The sequence below is a fragment of the Amia ocellicauda genome, chromosome 6 (assembly GCF_036373705.1).
Source record: "Amia ocellicauda isolate fAmiCal2 chromosome 6, fAmiCal2.hap1, whole genome shotgun sequence".
NCBI lineage: Eukaryota > Metazoa > Chordata > Actinopteri > Amiiformes > Amiidae > Amia > Amia ocellicauda.
This window is the reverse complement of record NC_089855.1, coordinates 12934653-12960829: the sequence shown is the minus strand read 5'-3', so window position 1 is coordinate 12960829 and position 26177 is coordinate 12934653. Positions and strand designations below refer to the sequence as shown.

At 35.7% G+C, this 26177-nt stretch overlaps 2 protein-coding genes across 2 annotated transcripts in view; one reads left to right on the top strand and one right to left on the bottom strand.

Moving 5' to 3' along the window:
• The window catches only part of col4a2 (collagen, type IV, alpha 2), a 71661-nt gene extending 47580 nt beyond the window's left edge, over positions 1 to 24081 (bottom strand). The window contains exons 1-4 of the mRNA XM_066706167.1: positions 23852 to 24081; positions 23297 to 23416; positions 23126 to 23180; positions 4877 to 4957 (exon numbers count right to left, since the gene is read on the bottom strand). Of these exons, the coding sequence (XP_066562264.1) occupies positions 4877 to 4957; positions 23126 to 23180; positions 23297 to 23361 (201 nt within the window). The 5' untranslated portion in view covers positions 23362 to 23416; positions 23852 to 24081. The remainder of the gene's footprint in view (positions 1 to 4876; positions 4958 to 23125; positions 23181 to 23296; positions 23417 to 23851) is intronic.
• Positions 24082 to 24179: 98 nt separating this feature from the next.
• The window catches only part of col4a1 (collagen, type IV, alpha 1), a 55394-nt gene continuing 53396 nt past the window's right edge, over positions 24180 to 26177 (top strand). Inside the window, exon 1 of the mRNA XM_066706168.1 lies at positions 24180 to 24422. Coding sequence (XP_066562265.1) covers positions 24351 to 24422 — 72 coding nt within the window. The 5' untranslated portion in view covers positions 24180 to 24350. The remainder of the gene's footprint in view (positions 24423 to 26177) is intronic.

The following is a 26177-nucleotide window of genomic DNA, read 5'->3' as shown; positions in this document are numbered from 1 at the left end:
TGTGCTATATACAAATAGCACACCTGTACATACAATTATTATTATAACTGTAATTATTATTATAACTGTATAAAGAAAGAAAGAAAGAAAGAAAGAAAGAAAGAAGGGAAACACAGATTGAGATGCAGTGCCCACCACCCGAACATTACTTTTTTTTCTTTTGCCTAAATTGATTATTCTAAATGGAAAAATGGCATAGAGAGAGCAATAGAGTCTGTTTTAGCATGGTTAAGGTTTAAAATGTTAACTGTCAAAACTTACACACTTTACTTTAATACAGTTGGTTGAATAACTATAAAAGACCCTCCTTCAAATATAGAATTACAGCCAATTAAGTAGGGTGTATATTTGAAATTACAGATTTTCTTTTTTTACTGGTTCAATTAGATTTTAGTGGCTAAGGCGCTTTAAATGACTGGTCCAATCAGATTGTAATACCTATTACCACTAGACTAGTGATGTCGAAATGTTCACGTAACTTTTGTTTGCTAATTAATGCATAACAATGGATCTAAGGAAAACAAGTGGTGATTTTAAAAGAAAATCCAAAAAGATCAGGGAAGCGAAGGAAGCTATTTTTCTGAAGAGGTTTCCTTCCATTTCTAATTTCTTTGGAAAACCACTGGATTTCAACAACAACGAGGAAATCGCTATCATTAGCACAGAGCCTTGCACTAGCAGGGAAGGGGCTGCTACCGTTTCCCATTCTGGGGAAGAAAAAGAGGAGGATATCACCACTTTTTGTGAATGTGATGATAATTCCACGAAGATCCAACACCCATCGCTACCGGTCTCAGAGCAGGTACCTCAACTCTCCCGCAACCCGGCAGCCTGTGATGCATTAAATACGTGTATATTTGACAGTTAATTCATTAAAGACATGTGTTTCATACACCTTAACTTGCCTCATTGTTGATTATTCATTGTGTAGCTAATATTAGACTTGTAGAGAGAAAAATACCTTGATTCTGTAAACCCTGTACAATGTGTACAAATGCTTTTTTAGCGCAGGGGTAGTGCAGGTAGTTGACACGGAGTTAGAACAGTTTGAATATTCGTGATCATCATAACTTCCACTTTCTATTACTGTCAATGCGCAGCTAAGGGAAAGAACAGGAAAAAATGGTGGGAGGGGGGCCCTTGAAGATAATTGGCCCCGGGGCCTTTGCAAGTCATAATCCGTCCCTGAGAATAGTGAGTGACTTTCATGAGACTCTTCAAACAAATGTCACTGGACTCTGTAAGTTGGAATCAACAACAGGGATTCCATCTCCAATCCATAAAATCAATTTTATAATATAGAAGTGGTCAGCCTGTGGTCATGGGTGGACCACATTTACAGCCTCAATCATACTTGAGGGCTTCATGGCTGAGAACCACTGATGTAAGGTACTCTATGTCAATCACTGGTAAACATGAAATACAGACTGCAAATTATGGGAAATCCTATATCATTTATAAATGACCAATTACCTCCATTAGTCATATGAACCCCCAATTCTACATTCACTATAACAGGCAAACAATTACTTCAGATTACCGGCTTAAATTGCCATTTTTTAGAAGAACATTTTTTTATATTCCAAATGACTCACAAGTTGCACTTAATCATAGACTTCCTCCAGAAGGACATTTATTCAAGCAATGCCTTATGACATAGATTAAATAGTTTTCTTATTTCAATGTTTACCAAAAAATGTTGTCCACAAATACGTTTTTCCTTCCCTGATGTAATATATGCCAGATATTTCAGCTTTACAGAGCTGCTCATAACTAAGGAATATAAACTAAAGTCAAACATCTGTGTGTGATTATTCCCAACTTGAATCGCTGACAAATCTTTTAAACAGAAGATACACTAAAAGGAAGGATGTAGATTTGGCCAGGAACAAATACACATAAGAACTCATGACTGACAACAGCAAAGTGTATTCCATAGCAGTAAATTGAACAATTAAATCATTATGAACTTACTTCAATTTAATAAATAAATATTAAACCTGCAAACTACGCAATGCATTACACAAGTGTGCAAAATTAAATATGTCCTTAATATGCAACATAAACTTGCTGGTTTGTTTCTTTTTAGGAACAATCTGTTAGAAATATATATGTTCAACAAGTATTCTGTTCAAAGGAAAAGAAAACTTATACCACTATGGCAGCATATTCCATAAAAATTTGAACTTTCATGATTCACCAAATATTTTTTCCCCTTTGGTACTATTGATCTATTGCACAAGAAGCGTGAAACATTAACATGGGGATCACTAAGCTGCCACCTATATACAAAAAATAATTAAAGGGAAACTAAGCTAAAACTGAATTAATTGAAAATGATCTAGCAAGATAAACATGTAACCAAGTAAATTATTATTTGTATCAAATTTTATTTAAGTGTTTCTTCCATTATGTAAGAATCTGAAACAATCATTCACAGCTGGAGCTTGATTATTTTAGTTGTAACACAATATTATTTGTGCTTTGATCAGGACAGACACACAAGAACTGTATCTAAATACTGCTGAGTTATGGGTTGTGTATGTACTGGAAAGATGCTGAAGTGTATTTAAGTCCTCAAGCAGGGATTAGAGTTAATGCATAAGTCAAGTGTACTTCACAATATTCTCTTCTGCTTTCATTAATCAAGGGGAATTCACGTCGAAAAAATAAGAACAAAATTTTAAAAATATATTTTTTGTCAAAATACATCAGGATTACTCAGCAAAAATTAAAAAGGTCAAGCTGTTATAGTTGAACTTTATTAAACTGTGTGGTCTGCAGGACAGGACAGTACCTCTCTCAAAAGTTTTTTTTTTTAGCACCTCCACACCAAGGTGGATGAATTATGTTAAAACTAAAAGGTTAAAAGCTTGATCCCATTGTGCACAGTCTTCAGCAAAGCCTATATATCCATAACCCAGATGAATTACAAACAAACTGTAGACACGATTTGATTTATGTTTGAAGACAAATCCTTGCATTATATTTAGAAACAACCAAGACTAACATTTCTTCCTGGTTTTACAAAACTTATTTTGGTTTCACTGTGCTATGAAACGGAAGACAGAGAACACGAAAGATTTGAAATATTTGAACAGGAAATGATGTACTTGGGGCGTGTATTCCTGTCCTGTACGTCAATGAACAAACCAGACATTGCATTAATCATTCCAGCTATGATATATGGAAATACAACACCCAGTTCTCTAAGGATAGTTGATATTATAATATTTTATAGAAAGGGCCTGGAAATGTACAATACTTATGCAGATTTCCACATAGCTCATATATAGTTACCTATACACATCTTCTTAACTTTGGGATGACTCAATTCAGAGACCAAACCAGACAAAGGGACTGAGGAAAACCATGAGTGGGAGAAATGTTCAGAGGATTTGCTCCATAGAGAAGCCCTTTCACAAAACAATCAGATCATTTCCGTTGCAGAAAGAGAAAAGACACACAGATTACAGTCTGACCTGCGCCCATCGTGCACTTAGGAATGCACTTCCTTGGCTGGTTCAGCAGTTTCCTTTGTTTTCCAGACAACGTCGAGACTTTATAAATATTGTGAATGAAAAGCAACACTACCAAGACTTCAGTGAGCATTGATTAAGAATGTTTTAGTTTCTTTTTTTACCAAGAGGAAGATGGCGTTCACCGAGCAGCATTAATAATGAGGGCGTGCTCAGTCTCCACTTCAGTTGAGCTCTAGATCAAGGAGGCATCTATACTACCAGCACACTGCTCTTTGACCTACAGTTTCAGTGTAAAATGAGCTTACAAGATGAGTAAAAGGGAGTATTTTTAGGAATATTTATCTAAGCCCTAATACCATAGCAGAGCACTGTTTGTCTTACCAACTCTGATGTCAGTTATATAAATATCAAGGGGGACACATTTCAAGTATGTTGGGATTTAATCAGAATCCATCTTAACCTGGTTGTGGTCTTTCAATAAGTCCTAATTGCCTTAGGAATGTACATATATGCAACCTGACAATGTGATAGAGATGCAGAGAAACACTGAAAATGCTGATAATGGAAAAAAAAAGAATGGAATGGAATGGAAAGAATGGAAAGTTTTGAAATGTGACCTCCTAAACACTGACCCTTTTCTCCCCAAATACCCAAATAATATCTGCTATAAGCCCATCATACCTAAAGTCTGTTTGCACTTTCAGATTTGATCTAATTAAAGGGTGAATGTTTAGACTACGCAGGTCTGTTTTCATAGCAAAAGTGTAGATCTTTGAAAACGTTTGCCCTTGATAACTGCACTTCGACGTGATGATGAACATGTGAGGAGTAACACAAACAAAGCACACAGCAGGGTAGAGCTGATAGAAAAGAAGATATTTTACAAGCAAATTTCATAATGTAAAATTGAGACTAATATCAGAAACAACCTAAGGATGTATGTATGGCTCCAAACGTGGAGAAATTAGATTGTCGGATTAATTATGATGAGCATAATACCCTAAAGCTTATGTCAACAGAAAATTGGATGTGGTTTATTGTGTGTTATCATCTACCTTATCAATACAGGATATTGTCTTATCTAGTTGAGAAGTTCATCACAATAACTCTGGGCAATTATTTTCTCTAGGCCCATAACAACACTTATTTCCACTGGGTATGTACTTCTTTACGATGAATAGGATCTCCTTCGCTGACTGCCCTCTATGTTCCCGTTCATTCAAGTGAACAAGCTGTGGCAGCAGCCCTGCTTTACCAGGTCTTCCCTGGAGTCTGCACACCCCTCCATGTCAGTCACTACTGAATAGCAGGTTTCACACCCGGTCCACTGGATCTGGGTAATGTGTGTTCGAAGAGATAGTTCCTTCAATAAAGGAAGTAAGAGTGACACTTACCCGAGCGCCCTTCTCAGGGAAACACTTGCATCCTCCACTGCAGTCTCTCCCCCCGCACGGCCCAGTGTAGGATTTGCCACCCTATAAAAAGGAGTAAAAGAGATCTGCTTAAAATACTGAATTTCAATGGCAACCACTCCATACTCTAGTCTAACATCTTGCTTTCTGCGTTAAACAAATTTTAAACCAATTTTGTTTGTGGACAGACATTACATCTCTTTGAAGAAAAACACAAACACCCCAATTACATAAATCCTGATGTTAATTTCCAATAATATATATACAGTATGAACATTTATATGATTGGAGATGCATCTTTCTTTGATTTTCTACTTTCTGTTTCTAAAATAATATGCATTGGATTTGCAAATCATAATGAAATGAAAAATAATAATAATAAAAAAACTTCCTCAGAAATATTTGCTTTATATCATATATTCAGTATAAGCTCTAATGCTTTTAAAAACATACCTGTAGTACATTGGCCTTTACAATGTTTTATTTATGAAAAATGATCTTTAACAATTTAAAAGCTCTTGTGTTAGCTTCACAGTACACTACATTGCCACCCAGCCATAACTCTGTAATTTCTTGAAAATATAAGTTAAATTAAATCCACATGGGTTAGAATATAAATTCATGACTTCCAGCTACTAACTCAACACAATGTGTGGTCCCTCTCTTTGGGGTATAAAGTTGTTAATTAACAGCAGTTTCACTTTTTATGCATCTCTTCTGACATGCATGAATGGCTTCTAAAAGTTTTTTTCCCAGAAGACTTCTATAACGGTTCCAAGGTATTTCAAAACCCTTCTACTTCCTGATGCCAGTTCCCAATTCTTCCACAGTAAACCTATCCCACCAAATTGTAAAATGTGTTTGTAAAGCATCACCATGATAACACACATTTCTATTTAAAATGTGACAATAACTGAACTCCTCGACCCAACCTGTTGGATAGGATACTTTCCATTTTTATTAATTAATTGGTCCCAGAAAATACAAGATAAAGTTTTAAACATCTAATTTAATTTGCATTTTAACATTTCACCATATTGCTTTAATATATACAATTGTCTATTAATGTATGCATCAGCATAAAACATAAATACATAGATTTCCACATTCCCTGACAAGTTTAGCTATGGTGTATTTTACAGTGTCAATAAGAAAAAAGCCATTTACACCACTGTATAACAGTGAAGCAGAGAAAGAATCAGAAGAATTTGTATTATTACACACATGCAATATGTTCAGCATAAAAATACAAAGAGGACATTGAGAGCCAAAGTCTTTCTACAAAAAAGGTCCTTTTGTTTCATGATGGGATCGTTTCTTGCTTCTATACCTCCAACCAACAAAAGGCAATTCTCCAGAAAGAATTTATGGATTTTGATCCCTCTAAACTTATATATCAGATCCTTCAATTCTACAGTATGAACTGTAGCTTTCTGAGATGATTTTTATACTTAAGAGAAATAAATGAAATCCACAAAACATTCAGAATAATTGAATACATAGAACTACTACTCCATTTTATATATTAAGCCAAACATCTAAAAGTGCACACACACTTCATTTGAGCATTCTCAAGAATTCCTTGATTACTCCACAATGGAAAAAATAAAAGCCTATGTACAACAAAACTGATACAGTAACGAGGACCCATTTTTTTAAATTTCATATAAGCCTGACAAATGTTAACTCTAACTTAAAACAAATTTGACCTTTGGTCCCTGCCATAGGCATTTGCTGTTATGTTCGTAATTCTAGGTCCTTCTAAGAATTTGTAGGGAGTTGAGTTGAAGAGGTCATACAACTCAACTCCTGCCTTTTCACATGTCGGACACATTTTCCAGATTCTAATGTACGCTGTTTGGTGTAACTTACATTCTTACAACCTGGTGGTGTATACACATACACAACTCATTAATGCGATCACTAGGAAAAAATTATAGAAATGTAAAAAACCTAAACTAACAAGACTGTCTTTTTCAGTGTTGCATACAAATGTATATTTCTCTGTTGAAAACAGGTTGGTTCCAAGTAATTGATTAATTTAAAGACGCTTTCTGTCTTGGACTAACAAACGTTTTTGTCTTTACAGTGATATTCACTAAATCAACTGTGTCCATGGACTTGACAAAGGATCAGAATTGACAAACTAACTAGTTCCACTTATTAAATATTATATATTGTATTTGTGTGTGTGTGGTGTTTATGTGTTTTAACTGTTTTCCAAGTTTCTTTTCCATGTGCAGTGTTCAGTGGAGAGATAAAGTGAAGATTTTTTTAATTCTAGTGGCTTGTGGTTGTAAACGTTAATATATATTTATTTCCAACACATAGTATAAGGGGCATATGATTAGGAAGTAGAACAAAGACTTGTCTTACATTATTATTATTTATTTATTAGCAATAATAATAATATAAGACATAGATAGTGCTTCATCAAAGTCCTTGTTCTACTTCCTAATCATATGACCATTATACTATGTGTTGGAAATAAATACATAGTAACGTTTACAACCACAAGCTTAACTTTTACAAATAATACAAAGAACATTGCATACTTTTCCTATTAAGAAATCATAACAGACCACCCAAACACCCCCAAAGCTGCCTATATGGATTTGGCTCAAAGACAGAGATGGGATTTTACACTTAGTACCAGCCTCCACAACAAATGCAGACAGTCTCAACACTCGCTATGTAAGATAAAACACTGCACATACATTATTCCATACTATAGCTTGACTTTGTTCAAAAAGCAATAATGCTGATCTGATTTAATCATTAGAACTGCCATTTGTAGCCCTACACCAGAGAAACAGGTACATTTCTTCAGTACCAGGAAACACATTTAAATCAAAACCTTGACCCACCCGCTAATAGCAAACTACAAACCTGTACATCATAGTGGTTACATTTATGATTAGAAGAAAGTGGCATCTAGAAATATATAAGAAATCATTATATGTACATGTATAATGACAGTCTAAATACTGTACATGATTATTAAGGATCTCTATCATGTTAGGAAACTTGATTTTCTCCAGTCATTTCAGGAAGTTTATTTTTGCTTTAGTTTTGAAATATTATCAACACTTATTTTGGAGACAATGATAAAGTTCCCAGCTGATGGGCCACTGACCTTGTACCCATTATTAACCTTAATTTGATAGCAATGTGAATGTTTCTTTTGAGGTTTCTTGTGGGATGGTGAGTAACACTTGGAATTTCCTGTGGTGTCTGATTTTCCTTTGTTTTATGCCAGCTTTCTATAATGATAATGTTGTGGTTAACCATGTCTAGTTCCCAGCTCATGGCTTAATATCCCAAAGTTTACCATAAATCCAGTTGCACAATTAAACTCTTCCTAAAAGCTTAACTTTGTGACTCCTTACAATCACAAGTTTGACTGTAATTGGGTTTAACAAGTTGAAGCAAACCCAGGAGACATGAAAGAAAAAGTAAGTAATGTGCACAGGAATGAACAGAGAGTTTACACAGTAATTATGGTTAAATATAAGTATGCTACTAGGATTCTTCAATTCTTCCAAAGGTTGGCAGCATAAGAGTTATACAAGTATTTAAATATGTTATACAGTGTCTAGCACTGAAGTATATTTAGGTTGGTATCACAACCATTGTTTTCGAAACATGGTTAATTTTGCATCACATTACTAATATTGTTTGTAATGTCAAGGCTTCAGGCAACATTTACATTTTTTTAAAATTAAATCTGTGATCTTTGTCTGGTTCACAATGATTGGTCTTGATTGGAAAAATATGGAGGTCCTAAACAGAGACTCAATGTGCATGTTTTTAAGCTTCAGTGTGAAATTGTTAGTTGGTTAAAATATATTTCCATTGAAAGCACTTGTTATTATATTCTTACAGACAGACATTGTTGTGGGATTAAACGGTCATATCTATGCCTGCTACCTTTTAGAAAAACACAGGGAATCACTGTGTGACATCTAACAGATCTAAGCACAATCCGTAGACAAGAGGGTGAAATATATAGCTCCCCTAATGAAGAAAACACCAAGTTAGCAGACCATGACCTCCTTCCACTGCACTGCTGTCTCGGCTACCACACTCCCTACATACTGCATCCTGAAGTACAGAGCAAGGAACAACATTTTCAGAGTGCATCGTATCCATCACCAGTGATTAAAACTAATCAAGATCCCATGACTGTTCAAACACACAAGGTAACACATGCTAGGAGCTTCAGTGTCCTGCTGAATCTTTTTCTCAGCCACATTTGTAGTTTATACAGATCTACAAAAGTTTATACAAAAGTTTATACCATTGGCGTTTGGATTGCACTGCTATTTAAGTATAAGTATAAGTTTTGAAGGTGATTTGTTCTTTCTGCTGATAGTCTGTATCTGTAACGCATGTTAAGCATGGCACCACTCTATTTTACCTAATACATTTCCCAAAAAGAGTCTCATAGTAAAAAATGAGTGTATTAGAATAAATAATATTACAAAAAGCACAGATGAAATAACAAAAACAATATCTAGAAAATAGATAATATTTCTCAGTACTATTGTTATTTGTGAATTTATTCTGTCTCAATGGGACGGACTATGCCAAAATGTATTTTTATAATAGATGCAGCTTCTGTGATTTAACCTTTAGGAGTTCTTAAACTCATTGTATTTTAATTTAACCATGTTTAGCTCAAACAAATACATCACTGGTGTACATGTGGTGTGAAAGTATTCCAGTAGATGACTGTTAAAAAAAAACAAAAAACAGTGCCATCTGTTGAACTAAAGCATAACATAAAATGCATTCCCATGAGAAAGAATGTACAGTGGTAAGTTGTGGTAAACATTAACATGCACTGCGTCATTCTTGCTGTAGTAATGAGAGAGGCTCACTTTACCCAATGCCCTATGTTTTGACAACCAATAAAATAAAATGTGATTCAAGAATGCAATTCTAAAAGCAAATAATGCTGAGTTGTGAGAGTTTTAAATGGTGTAGGTAACCTAACCAATGGTTTGGTCAAAGCTCTCAGTTTGGTACTGCGATCAAAATTCAGTTTATATTGGGTTTGCAATTGAATATGGTGTTATTGCCTCTCTTTCTACAGTAGTTAAGTAGTCCTCTGGAACAAGTATGAAAGTGTATCATATAAATAATCAATATAAGTAGAAAGAACACCAGACAACCACTTAGCATTTTTTCTTTTGGCAGGTGGATTTCTACAACTTTGTCAACCCTGGATGCCTGTGGGGTTTGTGAGAAATATGTGTGCTAATGCCCAAAATATTCACTAACTTTACAGGTCAGATATTTAAAAAAGCACTCTCAAAGCTTTCCTTCCGTTGTAGTTACTCCTCCACACAAATCACAGCGAAGAACAGATGGACTGTGGTTCAGACTGCATGCCATTGCAATCACATCCTGTCCTGTCATAATAAAATATCATCTAAACAATCCTCAAACCATATATGTCTGAAATATTCCCAAACATTTTGAACAAACAAGCAAATGCCAAGGGATCCATACATATGTATTGGAAGTAGTCTTATATATAAGTTTGGATGTGTATATACAAAAAGCATATACTGAAAGCACTGAGCATGATAAGCTGTATTCTGACTGTGTTGGTTTAATATCTAAAACAGACATGAATAATTTAATCAACCAAATAACAAAGTATATAATAAATTGCCTAAGTAATGTATTTTTAGTCTTTTTTTCTTGGAACACTGGCCATAAACCTCTTAAAATGATATCCTTTCAATTTTTATTCCATTAATACAACATTAAAGTATATGGCTCTGGGCTTTCTATGGCTAGTAGAAGAGATTTATTTAATTTATATAAATGTAGTCATACTCTCTTACAGAGTTGTCCTCTGAAAGATTGAAAGCCATTGTTAAATAAACATGACAATTAGGGCCACAAATGTTCAACATTAATTTCTACTGCAAGTTCTTGGCTTAAAAGCTGTATTAGGATCTTTTTTCAATGTTTATCAGTTAAATCAGAGATCTGATGATTAATCAAGCATTTATTAGTAATTGCTTTCCTTTAAATGACAATCTCTAAATGGCTAGCAATGCAGAAATACATGTACAATGCAGACAGCCTTAATTATTATATATAGAGAGAGCAGCAGAAAGAGTTAATCAGGGGTCTAATTAAACAGTGTTGAGGAAACACTTGTATCTATCCATATGGCTGTGAGCCTGGGTAACCATACAAACAACTGCCTTTTTCTGAAACTGAATCCGTAGAGCTCTCCTTTTCAAACAACCCAAACAGAACATGTGTCTATCCAAGCACAATAGGAGAGCGATGTCTCTCAGGACTATTGAATTGGTCATTGAAATGACAGAATCCACAACGCAACTGATTAATTACCCAGTTCATACGGGAACTACTGCCAAGATCATTTTCAGCACTAAGTGAGGTCTACCTTTATAGTATCCCTTCGATTGTCATTCAAAGTCAATGTATCTGGGTTTGGAGTTCTTGCACCTCCTTATGAAATCATAAACCCTGTGAAGTGAAAGGTGTACCAGGTACTACTACCTCATCAGAAGCTCAGTCTAATAAATCAAAGTGTTGGTGACATGCAATGGACAATCTGCCCAGAAACCAAACTAATGTGTTTAAAGAGATAAAAAAAACTCTTCTGCCAACCACATAATTAATTAACTGATCCTGACTTTACATTCAATATGACTCTATTGACCTGCTGTTCTGCATCAACGAAAAAATAAAAGCAGGATCAAGATGTTCCTGTTTTATTGCCTACAAAGTTTTCTTCTAAATTGGCTGTATCTTGAATTCGTTGTGGGATGAACATACTTGGCATTCTTTCAACATTGCTTTAAAGACAGAGATGAGAAGTTGGATGAATCAAGGTCGATGAAATGTGACTTTATGACAATTCCCATGTATATATTTAATGATGTTCTCTTGGGCAGTGTTTATAGAAAAAATATACACATAAATAAACTTTAAACATACATTAATACAGGGCAATGCATAGAAGATAAAAGAAACACAGCCTTCCTTTTTTAGTTGGACTGTCCTTTTTTATTCTAACTTTTCGCCACAAAGACAAAGACCATTGCTTCTTTCTGTATGTGTTTTTTTTCTTGTAGAGTTGCCTGCTAGTAAATATAAATCAAAGTGAGAGTAATCTGTACAGTTTAATGGGATATTATGGATTGAATCTTATGTGACCACGCAGATCACACTCATAACTTATTTACAACTGTGTGGCAGATTCTCTCAACAATCTGTTCTATTTTTTAAAGCACACTAATCTTTTCCCTTGAATGAATGTGATGGAGACTGCTCAGACTTGACACTTGTACAAACATTTAATTGCAATACTAAAGCATTTAAAATGCAGAGGTCAGGGCCTATATGGATGATTAAAATCAAATATTTTGTTCTAGAAGTATTTCCCTCTTTGTCTTCTCATACATTTTAGTTGGATGTAAAAAGACTGGCCATTGCCAGTATTTCTATCTTGCATATAAATTCAAGTATCATATCTCCTCTTTAATCAAATTTACATTAAACAAGGGGCTAGACCAAATCAAAACTTTAACCCACCATGAAATTGTAAGTTGTACCCGATCATGTTCTGATTTGTAAATAGTATAACAAGTCTTCTTAGAAAAAATTAAACACAGAAAATATGCAGATTTGTACATTGCAATTTGTGTGTAAGTCTTGATTTGGTCTAGCCCAAGGTCTCAAGAAAATGCTAAGAATAAGTTATAGAGACTGATTTTTCCCATTGTTTTATTATTTAAAGGCTAGAATTGCCTTTTAGTCATTATGTGAAAAAAGGACAACACCATAAAACCCTAATGACAAAATGTGTGGGATTAAACATTAACATTTTGGTCTTTACAAAGCACAGTGTGTCCAGGGAGGTAAAATACCTGCATAACTATTGAAAAGTAAAAGTGGGCAGTGCTTATTATTCTCAGTATATGAAGTTTCCAAAATTGCTCTAGAGCTTTTCCCAAAGACCTACAGAAAAAAGCATTGGCATGTTTGTATTGTCTGCCAAACTTCAGTAATAAACATTCACTGTCGCATGCATGTGTTCAGATATTAATCTCAGGAATTAAGAAACTCCTACCCACTTAGAAGCAACTAGAAATGCGACTCAGATAAATGGAAAACTCTAATAATTTCTCCAGCCATGTAACCACTGCCTAGTCTGATGAATTGGCAGTTGTCCTATATCAACATGAATCAAATTTCTTTACAAGATGCAGTCAAACCCCTGTGCAGCTGTATCTCACCATAAGAAACTCTACAAAGCCCTTTCTTCCTTCCGGTGGAACAAATCTGACCTACTTTAATTCCTTAAACTTAATTTAATTTCCCAATTGTTCAGACTTTTCATCATCACTTCCTTTTACTGAACAAACTTTCAGTATAATTACATGTCATAGTGTGAACAAGGTCATTCTAGCAATAAGACAGGTTTTTCTGTTTCACCTTTGACAGTTAATATCTTTGGCCTTTGATGGTGCTTGGCTGTAGTGTAATATCTTACTCCACATCCTACAAAGTGCTTCAGTAGTAATCGTCATGTTATATTTTTTAAATATATATATATTTATATATCAAGCATAAAGGAAAGGTAGATGATGATATCTTAAAGGGAAAACTGAACACAGATGTAACAAGGGCTGATGGAACATAATTTAACTGGAATGTTGAGATAGAATTCAAGTTATGTAAGCACAAGTATTTATTATTTATTATTTTTGCTATAATGTGTGAAGAAGTGAAACTGGCAGATGGGAGAAAGCAAGGGAGGCCTGTGTATTCCCTCAGCTATGTTACCTTAGCGTGCTTTGGCAGCACGTGGCGCACTGGACATGCCTTGGAAAGAAAAGTCTAGTTCACATCCTATTTCTGGTATGAGGAGACTCGAACATCTGCTTTTGTGAAGCGACAGACATACAAAAGCCAGACATTTATCTTCAGCGATCTCTTCATCGGGTCAATGAAAGTTCTGTTTGTTGGCGAGAAGAACCACTCATGTACCTTCTTGTCATGCAACGGTCATCTCTGAGAGCAATCTTCACATTAAGTGAATTATGATGTACAAAGTGCTCCTATGACAGAAACAAGGCCACAACAGGCTATGAGGCATTCCCCCAATTGTGTACATAATAGACGGTCTATGCAGCAGCACAGGAACTATGGAATTATGGTGCAGTTCAATTCACGTAAATGATTTGCTGTGGTATGCAAAAAGAAAATGATCATGAAGCACTATTTTTATTGCAGGATATACAGAACTAGGTAGGTTTTATCAGGGCTCTACAAAAAAGCATTACATTTCAAATATATGATTAATTTTGAATTTGCAAATATTGAGAACAAAAGTTCATGAGACTCCTGAAAACACAGGAAATGGTGATGGGATTGATGGAATAATTATAGCAGAAGGCCTATTTTTAAATTTTCTGTTCTTCCTAATACTAAAATCACAATTTCAGTCAAGTATGTGGAGCAATGTCACCCATTGTAGGTCCCTATGAAATAGATGGATCAGTTTTATTATTTTGAATTTGCAAAATTATTTTATGGGTTTTTCGTTTGAAAAAGTGTGGGGGTGGAAAAAGCTGATACATCTTAGCTGTAGTTGAGAGTATGACTTAATTGTCGAGATGTGAATGAAGCTCGCCTTGACATGTCAAAAGCTATAATATTATAACTTATTGTTTGTTGTTTTCACTCAAGCGATACCGGCAACTACAGTGGCACAAGTGTGTGTGTGAAGTGGCACAAGAGGCAGCGCTTTTCTTTTTTTTTTTTTACAGATTAATAATTAATTAATACAAAAATTTGGGGTTTCTTTAAACTGACTTTGTTGTAAAGTGTTCGAGTGCCTGATTCAGTTTCTTGCTTAAATTCCATGATTCTGTCCGTGTTCTCCGCAGCGCAGATTTCATAGGGCCCTACCATGGAAGTTTCTAGCACACTATTGCCAAATACTCAGACCAGTCAAGGGTCACCTTTCAGAAGGAACTTTAATTACTGGGGAAAAAGTACAAGCAAAATCAATCAGACCAAGTTTTTGGTTTACAGACAATTTCCAAATCCAGCTTAGTCTCTAGAAAGTTCCTTCCAATTCAGTGTTCACTGAAACAGGATGTCCTTTGTCCTTGGTATACTGTTCATCTACTCAGAATTTAGGAAAACGATAAGTATAATTGCAGTAGCCACTCAAAAGATCTCTAATGAAAGACATTGTAAAAAAACCTTCAAACCCATTCCAGTACAAAGCAAGAGCAAAGTATTTTTTGATTGTTTAAAACAGATTCACATAATTAATAATAGCAGACAGTTACTGGTAAACAATGACATTGGTTACCAATTCAAGTAAATATATATTCAACTGAAATGGTTACTTATTCTCTGACCTGTACTCTACAATTTTAGACCAGGAAAGAAATTACTAGACGGTCTGGTTATGCATCTCTCTGCCAAGGCTATGACAGCTCCACTTCAAGATAAACTGACTGAAAGTTGCAGTTCCCAAACACACTGCACGCTCTGTGTTAGGACTATAAAAGGAAGCAAGAAGAAACATTTATACAACAAAGGCAAGAAGTGAGACCCAGTCGAACAGGAATGAAGCCTATAAATTCCTTCATCTAGTTCTTAAACAGCTGTAATTCAAGCCTTCATGTTTTAATATAGTTGGATTTCACACCTTCTCACTACCTAGACAAAACAGAATTTAGACTAAGAATAGATAAAACAACTTTATCAGTTCATTCGAGACGTGTTTTCCATGTAACTATGACCATTAAAAGTCAATTTCTTAGGAAAAAAGGTTTACCATACACTCTCACACTGTAAATTGGTATGTTATCAATTGGTTGCTTGTGTAACAATCATTCAGTACAACAACCAAAGGAAAATACAACTAGACAACATTGATACAGAGAAATTATAACTGTGCTCTTTGAGGGACATTGGAAAGTAAATAGACAATTAGGGACAAAGGTGGACATAATGACGAGGAAGAATAATATATTATTTTCTACCCACATCTGTGCTAATGCTTCAGTGGTGTATTGGTCAGTAAGATCACACAGGGAATTCAAGCATGTGCTTTTTCAAAACAAACAACAAATTATTTGGACTGGGCCGGGAGAAGTTCAATTAGAATTCCTTGGTTTTGATTTTTCCTCACATGAGGTTCTTCTGTAACTATGAAAATAGTTTAGTAATTCTTAGCAAATGTACATTCTGGAGACAGTTCAAGGCATTTGAGTGAAATGTAGCCTGCCTCCAAAATAAAAATCGAACCCATTTTTGTACATACTTTCACTGTTTAAAAAATGAAATCCTTCTTTTCTCAGCGCAATCTGTAAGCCAACTGTCATTGAGGATTGGGGAAAAATAAAGAGTAGATATATGAGGGTAAGTCTGCACGGTGTTCATATCTTTTTTTTTTTTGTGATTGGCCCAACTGCTTAATTTATGGACAACCGCAAGCACAGAACCTCACTATATTGTAGTGACGTGTTTTGCCTTGACTGTCTTTCAAAACTAGAGGGGTCAAAATGGACACTCTGCTCACCACATGCATCAAAGAAGATCACCGTGCAGTGATTCAATACTGGGACATTACTGAAGAAAGACAAGATGATGAACGGAGATATGTCAAATATTCAGAGCATAGGGAGAAACAGTACTGTTTTTTTGCAATGGCTTTGGTCACCAAACCCTCTTATAAGCACAGGTTTGTCTTCACATAATAATTAAAATAATGCACTGAATGAAACTGAGTAAGGGTTTAGAAGAAGATTAAGTATTTCTGATATAACTTGTTACCAGCATCATTAGAATACATTAGAATACAGTTTGTGCAAATACAATTAATTTGTTCAAGGGGATCTTGTACCAGGAGATCCATTCAAAACTATAATTTCATGAAGCATACTGTTTGTGAACATTGCAGACACAGTAGTCTTACTGGCATGAAATAAATATAGTCTTCAAATGGTTTTGGAAAAAACAACAACTTAATTAAGATTAAAACTTCACTAAAACTTGCGCAAAAACATTACAATCTAGGGCTCTGGTTATCCTGATTAGGATATTCAGAGGAAACCTGCATATTCTGAATGCTGCTATGAGAAGAAGGAGATAAAACCTAGTTGGAAAGTACTAGCATGATAGAAAGTGAGGCATGACAAAACAAGTCAGCCATAGCATCAGATCCTCAACAATAAAGTTAATCTACTAGTGGTCTGGTAACACATAATTCTATATCTGTAATTTCATCATTCTCTGACCTGTCAAATTTTCAATTTTGCTAACTAGAGCAAAGCAGCAGTAACACTCCTCACTGCTTTTCTGCTTCACACGGAAGCCCTATTACCACCAGGTGCTGACAGACCCTGGCAAATGTTAAGTGCCTGTACATGGTATTGCAATAATTCACTCGAATCCCAATCCCAACGTGAAATTGCTGAACTGCTTCAATGTTCGTAGGTTACGAGTTTGGTATAACCCTATCAGTTGGGTTTTCCCCATCAAATTTTATGCTATATAGTTTCAGCATTAAAATATATCTGTTTCAGTCATCATATACCATCATATTTTATTGGCCACAGATCCACATGAAATATTTGTAAAATGGGCAAAGATGATGGCCAGTACATCCCTGAAACAAAGGTGAGCATCTGTGATGTATGACCTGGTTATGGAATGGAAAAAAAATGAAGAGTTCTTCAACGTGGATTAAATAATTATATTATCTTAAGTTAGAACAACTGACTATCATCCTGTTCTTCCCATATAATATTTATTTCTTTGCTACATGGATTATTGTATCATTTAGAAGGTCATAAAGTTCAAGGTTAAGAGCAAAATTCAGACCAAAAGTAATGTTTACCATGGGGTATTGGCTAGGGTTTTGTCTGGAAAAGTTTTGGTTAGCACCCATTTCCTGCCCAGTGTCTCAAAAGGCTTTGATTAAACTATCTTAGTGTTTATTGTTCATGGAATTTCACAAGGATGTTTGTATGACAGATGTTTAAGCCCTGATACCAAACAAGAGATGGAACACCAGGAGGAAAACAAATCTGTTTTAATTGCATGCATAAATCTTCCCAAAAAAAGTATTGCACATATACTCTTATTTCAGAACATTGTCATCATAGTATAAGTTCCATGACTGGTGTTTCAATGTCAACAAAGCACTGATAATTACTAGGTAGTTATAAGTAGTTTTATATTTCCAAACACATGTTCTCAGCATGTTCTTCTGTTCATTCTGACATTTAAGAGGGTTCAGAAATGAAATTACATCTGTAATTCATTTTAGAAACAAGGAACATTAATTCTAAAAATACTTCCTATGAATTGCAGCATTCTAAACACCAAGTGGGGCACCACCCCACTTCATAACTTTGTCTAAAAGTTTTGAAACTGAAGGCAACATGCCAACAACTATTTTGACATTCGGAACACACATTTTTTTTTTTTTTTTTTGGAACAGGGAGTGTTTTCTGACTCATTTACCTTCATGGTCCTAAACTACATAAGATGACATCTCTTATACAATAAGAGACACTCATTCGCACAACCTATTATCTTATAGTATTGGCTCTATAAACTCTGGGAATACTACTAGACTGGCCTGAGCACATGCAGGGAATAGTTATCTATACAGATACAAGCACTTCAGGTAAAAAAATAACACAGACATACATATTAAAAAAATATAAATTTTTCTATCAATCAAAACTACTTTGAGTTCACTAATCCATAACTGAAAAGATCATCAGAGAACAGTGACCAATTCTTATAAAGGTTAAACCAAGAACAAACACTCATCGAGAAGTAAACAAAAACCTTGTTTCCTGTGCTGGAAACATGTGAACGTGCGAGTCTTTGTTTGCAAGTTTAAATATTTTTACACAAAATATATTTTGCAAGAAAATATATTTACACAACTGAGCACTGCTGCTATACAGTTTATCTCAATTTGTTCACCTTATTTTGGGGATATCAATAAACAGTTCACGTGACTGCAAGAAGTTCATCAGCTCAGGGTCATCCATCCATCCATCCATCAATCCCTCCATTTTCAAAACTGCTTATCCTGGCAGGAGCCGATGTTCAGGGTCATATTCAGGCATATTTAAGTATGTTTAAATACTTCTGACTTCAGAAAAATTCCCATAATGCCTCCCTAGAAAAAGCTACACATTCACAGAACACCAGCCCATATCAGTACCAGAGAAAAGCAAGAAGAAATAATATGAAAGCTATTTTGGCATTTAGATATTTACGTGTTTGTTTTGTTAAGGAAAGGACAAAAAGCCCTTCCCACTATTGTTGTGATTCTATTACATGAGGTTTGGAAGGGAAGACGAGACAATTTCCTGCTACAGGGAGTTCTTATCCTAGACAGACATTATTACTTTACCAACTGCTAAACTGCTACCTCCTTTCCTACTGAACAGCACAATAGGTAGAGGTTTCTCAGAGAAACACTTACAAAAAAGGCCAGAGAGAGGGTATCTGCACCACTGATCTGTGACATAAAACACACAATCCTACAACGTTGTACAATACCTAAATTGGGACACTAGAGAGGCATTCTCTCTGCAGACACCCTTCTGTTAAAAGCAGGCAGGCAGCCAATATAGATTCAGCTAATGCATTGTTTCATCTGCACTTCACATTGAACCAGTTTGCAGAATTGATTGATTATATGCAAACTGATTGAGCAATACATGATAATTGTTAACAATGTGTGTGGCTGAAATAAACGGCCACTGAGAAGGAATAGGTAAATAGACTTGAAGGTGATCTTGAAGACAGAATGTGAAACCCATACCTATTTTCATAGACATAACAAACTTGTACTATGTTCATTAAAAAAATTACAGTAAGTGCCACAGAGGAGTAGGTCAGGTATGTCATTATGTTATAGTTTTGAGCTGTTGAAAGAGTACCAGTATGTTTAGCTGGCCCATCTCCAAACCCAAAAACATAACACCCATTGTTTCTATTTCAGAAAGTCATGGGATCATACATGGAAAGTACGTAGCACAGACCTTTTCAATATTTTAGAGATCAATTGGTTTTACTCAGTGTTGGGCACTCGCTACAAATAGCACTGAATCATGACACGATGTGTTGAAAGAGTAATTTGGGCAAAAGAGGTCAGAGAATAGAACTTTATGAGAATGGATTTGTCTTCGGCCTAACTAGGAGTTAACTGAATGTTGGTAATCCTTCTTCATCTAACTTCTCTGTGGTTTCAAAATTTAAATTGGAGTACACTATTTGGAGATGAACTTGCTCTTATTTGAATAGGAAATAGTCCTCTAATCATGATACTGTTACCTTCAGATTAGAGAAGAGGCTCTAGCTCTTGGTTTTGGTCTTGAGATTGACTGTACAGCTATCTTCAGAGACAATACAGAAAAGCTCCCTGTTACATTGAAGACAGCTGTGTGAGCTTCAGAGAGTCTTGTTTAGAAGACCAAACATATATTTTAGAAGCTGTGTTTTCAATTAAAGCAACATTCTGAGTAGTAACCAAGTGAGCATTGGAATAAAGCACAGAGGACAATATTGATGTCACAAGGTTTTAATAAACCATGCCTAACATCACTAATAAACTCTTCTCTAAAGTGGTTTTGATTCTATTACTTATGTAACACAAAGGATTTCAGGTAAAGCAAAAATTGGCTAAAAGTCGACTGAGCCATCCCATTCAGAGTTGCTTCAAGTAGTCTGAGAGTCCATGAGATATTACTCTCCCCTCCCCCTGCAACAACCCTCAACCCTGTCTCACTCCACACACTATGTATGGAGTCAGGGTTAAAATGGGGTGGGGTGCCTGCTGGGAGTAATGTCACATGTCATCCTCACATAGACTGTTAGAAGCAATTCTGAATTAAACTTCTTTAGATGTTGAACACTTTATAATTCTTAATCATTGACATTTGAGCTCATGAACACAATGAAGCAACCAAAGACTCCTAATATGAATAAGAACATAGGCTTTAAAAAATTCTACTGTTAGTAGTAATACTGAGAAAAGTTAATTCAACTTGCAACTCAGCTGAGAACATATGAATGTGATTTTAGAAGGACATCCAGTAAGGATAACTTACTGGAAGTAAGTGTACAGAAGTGTAGGTCTCTGAATCTTTGACATGGCTCTCAAGAAATGCTTCTACTCCCTGTTCCCTTAAATAGCATCAAATTCTCCTGCTGTCATTCAGATTTCGGTGGTCCTCACCCTGGAAACTTCCTTCTCTGCTCAAAAGGGAAACTTCAATGGATACTCCTTATCTCTATCCTTATCTGCAGTAGGCAGTGCTTTCCCCTTAGGAAAACACAAAAAACTCAAACTATCTTACTCTTCACAGTGTCATCAGGCCTAATTAAATATTACACTCATAATCAATAAATCCACTTTCTTTTTACTGCCCAACTGCTCTTGACAAGTCCCCTCTATAACCTGATCTGTACATGCTACACTTAACACACTTAACAACATACCAAGCAAAGTAAAACAATGTGTTTCTCCCTTGTGCCAGTGCCAGAGACAGAACTAAGTGAATTAAAATGAATTAAAAATGAATTACAGTACTGAATAATAATTTAACTACATCCACAAGACTGCCTATCTATTGTAAAGATCAACGGCCTAGATTCAATAGGCAGGCGGAACAAATTTAGCGCTCAGTGCACAGGTCTTTAACAATGAAGAAAAAAACACTTATAGTTGAGTAAGTTTCTCTTCATTGCTTTAACTCACATGTACAGCTAAAGTGCAACTGAAAAGATGTACAGTCAATAATGCAACATGTGAGTACTGTTGATATATGTGCTGCTCCTTAAGAAAACTGAGTTAAAAACATCCATGTAAATAAATACAGACAGCCTTCACACCTTGTTTCCTCAAAGTGAAAAATGAAAGAGGCTGCATGTTAAACTAAACAAGCAACACATTTTCGTAATTTCTTGTTTAATGTCAACAGGGTTCTCACAGACTAGTTCCATCTCCCATTGGCTTCCAACTTGGCATGACTAATCTTTTTCTTTCTTTCTGGTAAGTTACAACTCAGTTAAAGTGAACTCAAATTTCTTCTCAGCATGCATTTCATCCCTACATGACCTCAGTCATTGACTCTTTTAGGAAGAAATGTGTGAACAGCACTACTGAGGAAATCTCCGTCTGCGCGTCACTTTCAAAGTGGGGGAGAGGTGCAGGTCAGGATATGGAGTTTATGCCCCAGCACCCCACAGTCAAGCATGAGATTGTTTATGAGTTACACACAAGTCTGTACTGTGTAATTCTCTACTGAGGTCAGGACATTTCACACACACATCTTCACACACAATTCCCTAACTAACAACATGTTCCCCCATATAAAAAGTCAATGGACAAGTTTCCAATTAACACCGCCAAATAATATAAACTAACTTGCAAGATCAAAACGTTTTATATTAATTGCTGTGTAGTTGCCTATGGAGTTTGATATGTGTTTGCTTTACATATCATTTAAATAATAAACATAATCAGTATTATTGTTTAAAATTGTTTCAACTACAAATATAATCAAATCTTTATAATAAAATAACAGAGCTCAATCTGGTAATTCACCTATTCTTGAAGAGGTTAAAGTTGACCATATTTTAATACACTAACGTTGCTGTTGTAGCTATCCTGTTGGTCACTCCCACTTGGGTGTCCCATCCTGCCTAAAGTTAGAGCTGCAGCTACAAACCAATGGCAGCGTTCTTGTAGCGCAGATCTCCACATTTCCGCAGTTGTGCGCAGATTTGCGGAATCCCACCGACCCGATTGGTGGAGCTGAGCAAACCCGCTCAGAACTGCGGACATCTGCGCTACACCAACGCAACCAATGTGCTTTCACCTTAAAACATCTTCTCATTGCACGTAGAGTTGCATTTTGATAAAACGAGGAGTCACAGTCAAACATCTGCATTTGCATTATATGATGGTTTCTCCACCATACAAGCAACATCTTACATTTCAACGGCCTGCCCATCCGAAAACAGTACACTGTAGTATACTTAGTGTACTTAACTATAGAGTGTGTCGTGACACATCTTCAGTTAATCAAACACACATCAGGATTCAGTATCATTTCCCATCATTACTGTTACACCTCGTATGTGTTAAACGGTGAAGAGTAATTTAGCAGGACTTACTGATCGGACTTCACCCGGTAGAAGAACAAAGATGGTTAGAGAGATCAGGAGCAACCTGAGAAAAAACATTACAAATTAACTACTAGGTTCTATAATAATAATAATAATAATAATAATAATAATAATAATAATAATAATAATAATAATAATGCAATAAGGGCAGTTACTTGCCTTATTATTTTAACGCCTATCAACTGAACTTGCATTTCTCCGGCTGCCCGCACTTCAAATTTCATTCCTGCGCCCAAGACGTCCAGCGGCGCTTACTTCATCACTGTGTCTTGTGGATATCTGCAAATCACAGACGAATAATAATAATAATCACAATACACATCATAACAGTCACAATACCACAAAACTAATCATCACCGACACCAACATCATTACTATTAATAATAACAGCTGGTCGCACCACATTCAACTGTTAAATCTCCTAAAGTCCCGTCCAGTGATAAAACACACACATGCAAAAAAAAGCAACAAAAATAACACATTGGCTAAAACATCATACATCAACAGATAACAATCAGATCAAACATGCGGGGGTAAAGTCAGTGCTACTAAATCGCTAGCAATACACAGTCAAGCAGACCTGTGCTGTAACTTTGAATTCTGCCTTTAGATACGGACTCGTTAAAATGTTGCCAACAGTGAATCACTTATCTGAGGTTGATGATTTAGACCGAAAATGTGAATGTAAAGAGAATAAGATACGGCTACACTTACAATAACGCCTGCGTCCAATGTATCTGCAACGGTGCGCCCAGAGCAAGACAGCCTAGTGGACAAGTACGAGTCAAAGTCAGAAAGAAGGAAAATACTCCGGCTGCCTGGACAGTTGTGCAGAAAATGTATACCTGTACTACACAATAATAAGATGGCAAGCTTTTAGAGATGAAGACGAAACTCTCTTCTTACAATCGAGAAATGGAAGTGCAGCTTTGATTTGCAGGGTTGCATGGGACTGAGATTTGGGTTGGTGTCGGTGATGCTCAGGACAGGGGGTGGGGTGGAAATATCAAGAAGAAGCGGTTTGGGGTAGTTAGTCACAACGGTATACAGAAGGCAAAGATGAAGTTAAACCTGCAGAATAAGCTCCGAAAGTCAAAATAAAAAATAAAAAAAGAAGCTGCTGGGACGACAAGAGAGACAGCGATAGTCAGAGTGTCCAGTGTGGACATTTCTGCAGATTTGTAAATATACATCTTCATTGTCCTACATTAAAATGCTGTTTCGGAACAGTATCTTGCTGCTTATAGCCGTCATCTCATATAGCATAGAGGAGACGAGAGCTGCGGTGAGTACACTTTATTTCAATTTAACACTATATATTTATTATAATTGAAATAATATGTGTTTTTATAAAGTTTAATTGTGCGTTAATATGCAAGGGTGAGATATTGTTTTTTCTTACAATAAGTAAATATACATATTTGACATTGTGAAGAATATAGTGAAGTTTGCCTTTGTCTAATTTTATAACTGCTGGAATGAGTGACACTGGTACATATGTGTCTTATATTTTTCAACTATTTGCTATGTCTCAAATATTGTAGCACTCATGTGCAGTTATTGAATGGGTCAAGCATCTCTTTGGGTTCAGACTATACAGCTAACATGCAGCCTATATACTTGGACAAAGTGCAGTCTTTCTCCAAGGGTTATATCCAACCGTTTTCCTCAAGCAAATGTCTCTGTTATTTTCTGAAGTGCGGCTTGGTCATTTTTTATATTAACGTGCTAAACTAAAATACTTTAATTAAGAAAAGCTGCACGTTAGTAATACACTTTGAACATGGATATTCATATTATCGAGACTATTTATGTCTGGAAAGTGATACATATCACGCATCACATAATTATCTGCACTGTAAAACCACTTAATTTACACATATATGCATGCATACGTACATACATGTAAAATAAAAGTCAAACTATCAAAGTGGCGGTGATTATTTTACAGTGTGGCCGATCTCAAGTCTAACAATAGACCAATAAGCAGGTAGTCAGGCGTCACAGTGTATCAGTGTGTTAATTTATTAATATACAGCTACATATGTATACATACACATATAAGCATACATGTTTGTTTGTTATGTATATGTGCAGACAGTGTTCATGTGTGTTTGTATTCGGCACTACTTTGCAAATATCTGGGAAGTGTTCAGCACTTACAGCTTCCCAATGGCAAAATAGTCACAGGAAAAGGCGGGGACTGAACTCTAACTCTGCAATCCCCTCAGTGCTGTACCAATGGGCCCACGCTGGTCTCAAGCAATGGGAAAAGCAGCCCTGGTGGAGTTGTGCAACTTAACATTTTGTTTTCCATACTTCTGCCTCAGTTCTGCCTTCATTATTTTCGATGCAAAACTTTGCATGGCAAGTAAGATTTTAAGGGTAGTTTTCAAGTTGTGCAACACAGTAATATAAATCACAGGGTGGGGGGTGTCGATTGATTCCCCCAACATACAACACACACACTTGTGATGTTAATTTCACTTTATTTGGTTGTCCTCCTGCAGGGATGTTTAAGATCAGCTACAGAACTCTGCCTCCTGCAGTGCCATTATTGTTAAATACATAATGAATTGTGATTGGCCAGGGTTGGTGTAAAATCAACATCATTAGAAATAATTAAACCATATTTTATTTCATTTCTAAACATTTTTTTTTGCTGTTATTATCATAACATTCAGTCCAAGTAAGACATGAACCACATAAAATTGGGAGGATTCAGTTATTTTTAATTGTTGTGGTGTCACATAGGAGAAAAGAGACTTGTGGTGATTCATTTTCAATTCCATTCATGTTTTTGGGCTGCTTTGAGTTTGTGGAAAGGCGGTGTAATCCTCTAGCTGTGGGGGATCTAGTACTGTAAAGCACAGTTTGTTTTCGGGATATTCATTTAAGAGGCGTGTTGCCTGTGAGACACCGCAGAGGTTTCTTGGACACCAATACATGTAAGCATAAGATCCACTGTAAATATCATAATTTCACACTGTTTTACCTCAGTCATATGCATTATAAAGAGAGCAATTAAAATGTTTTTGCT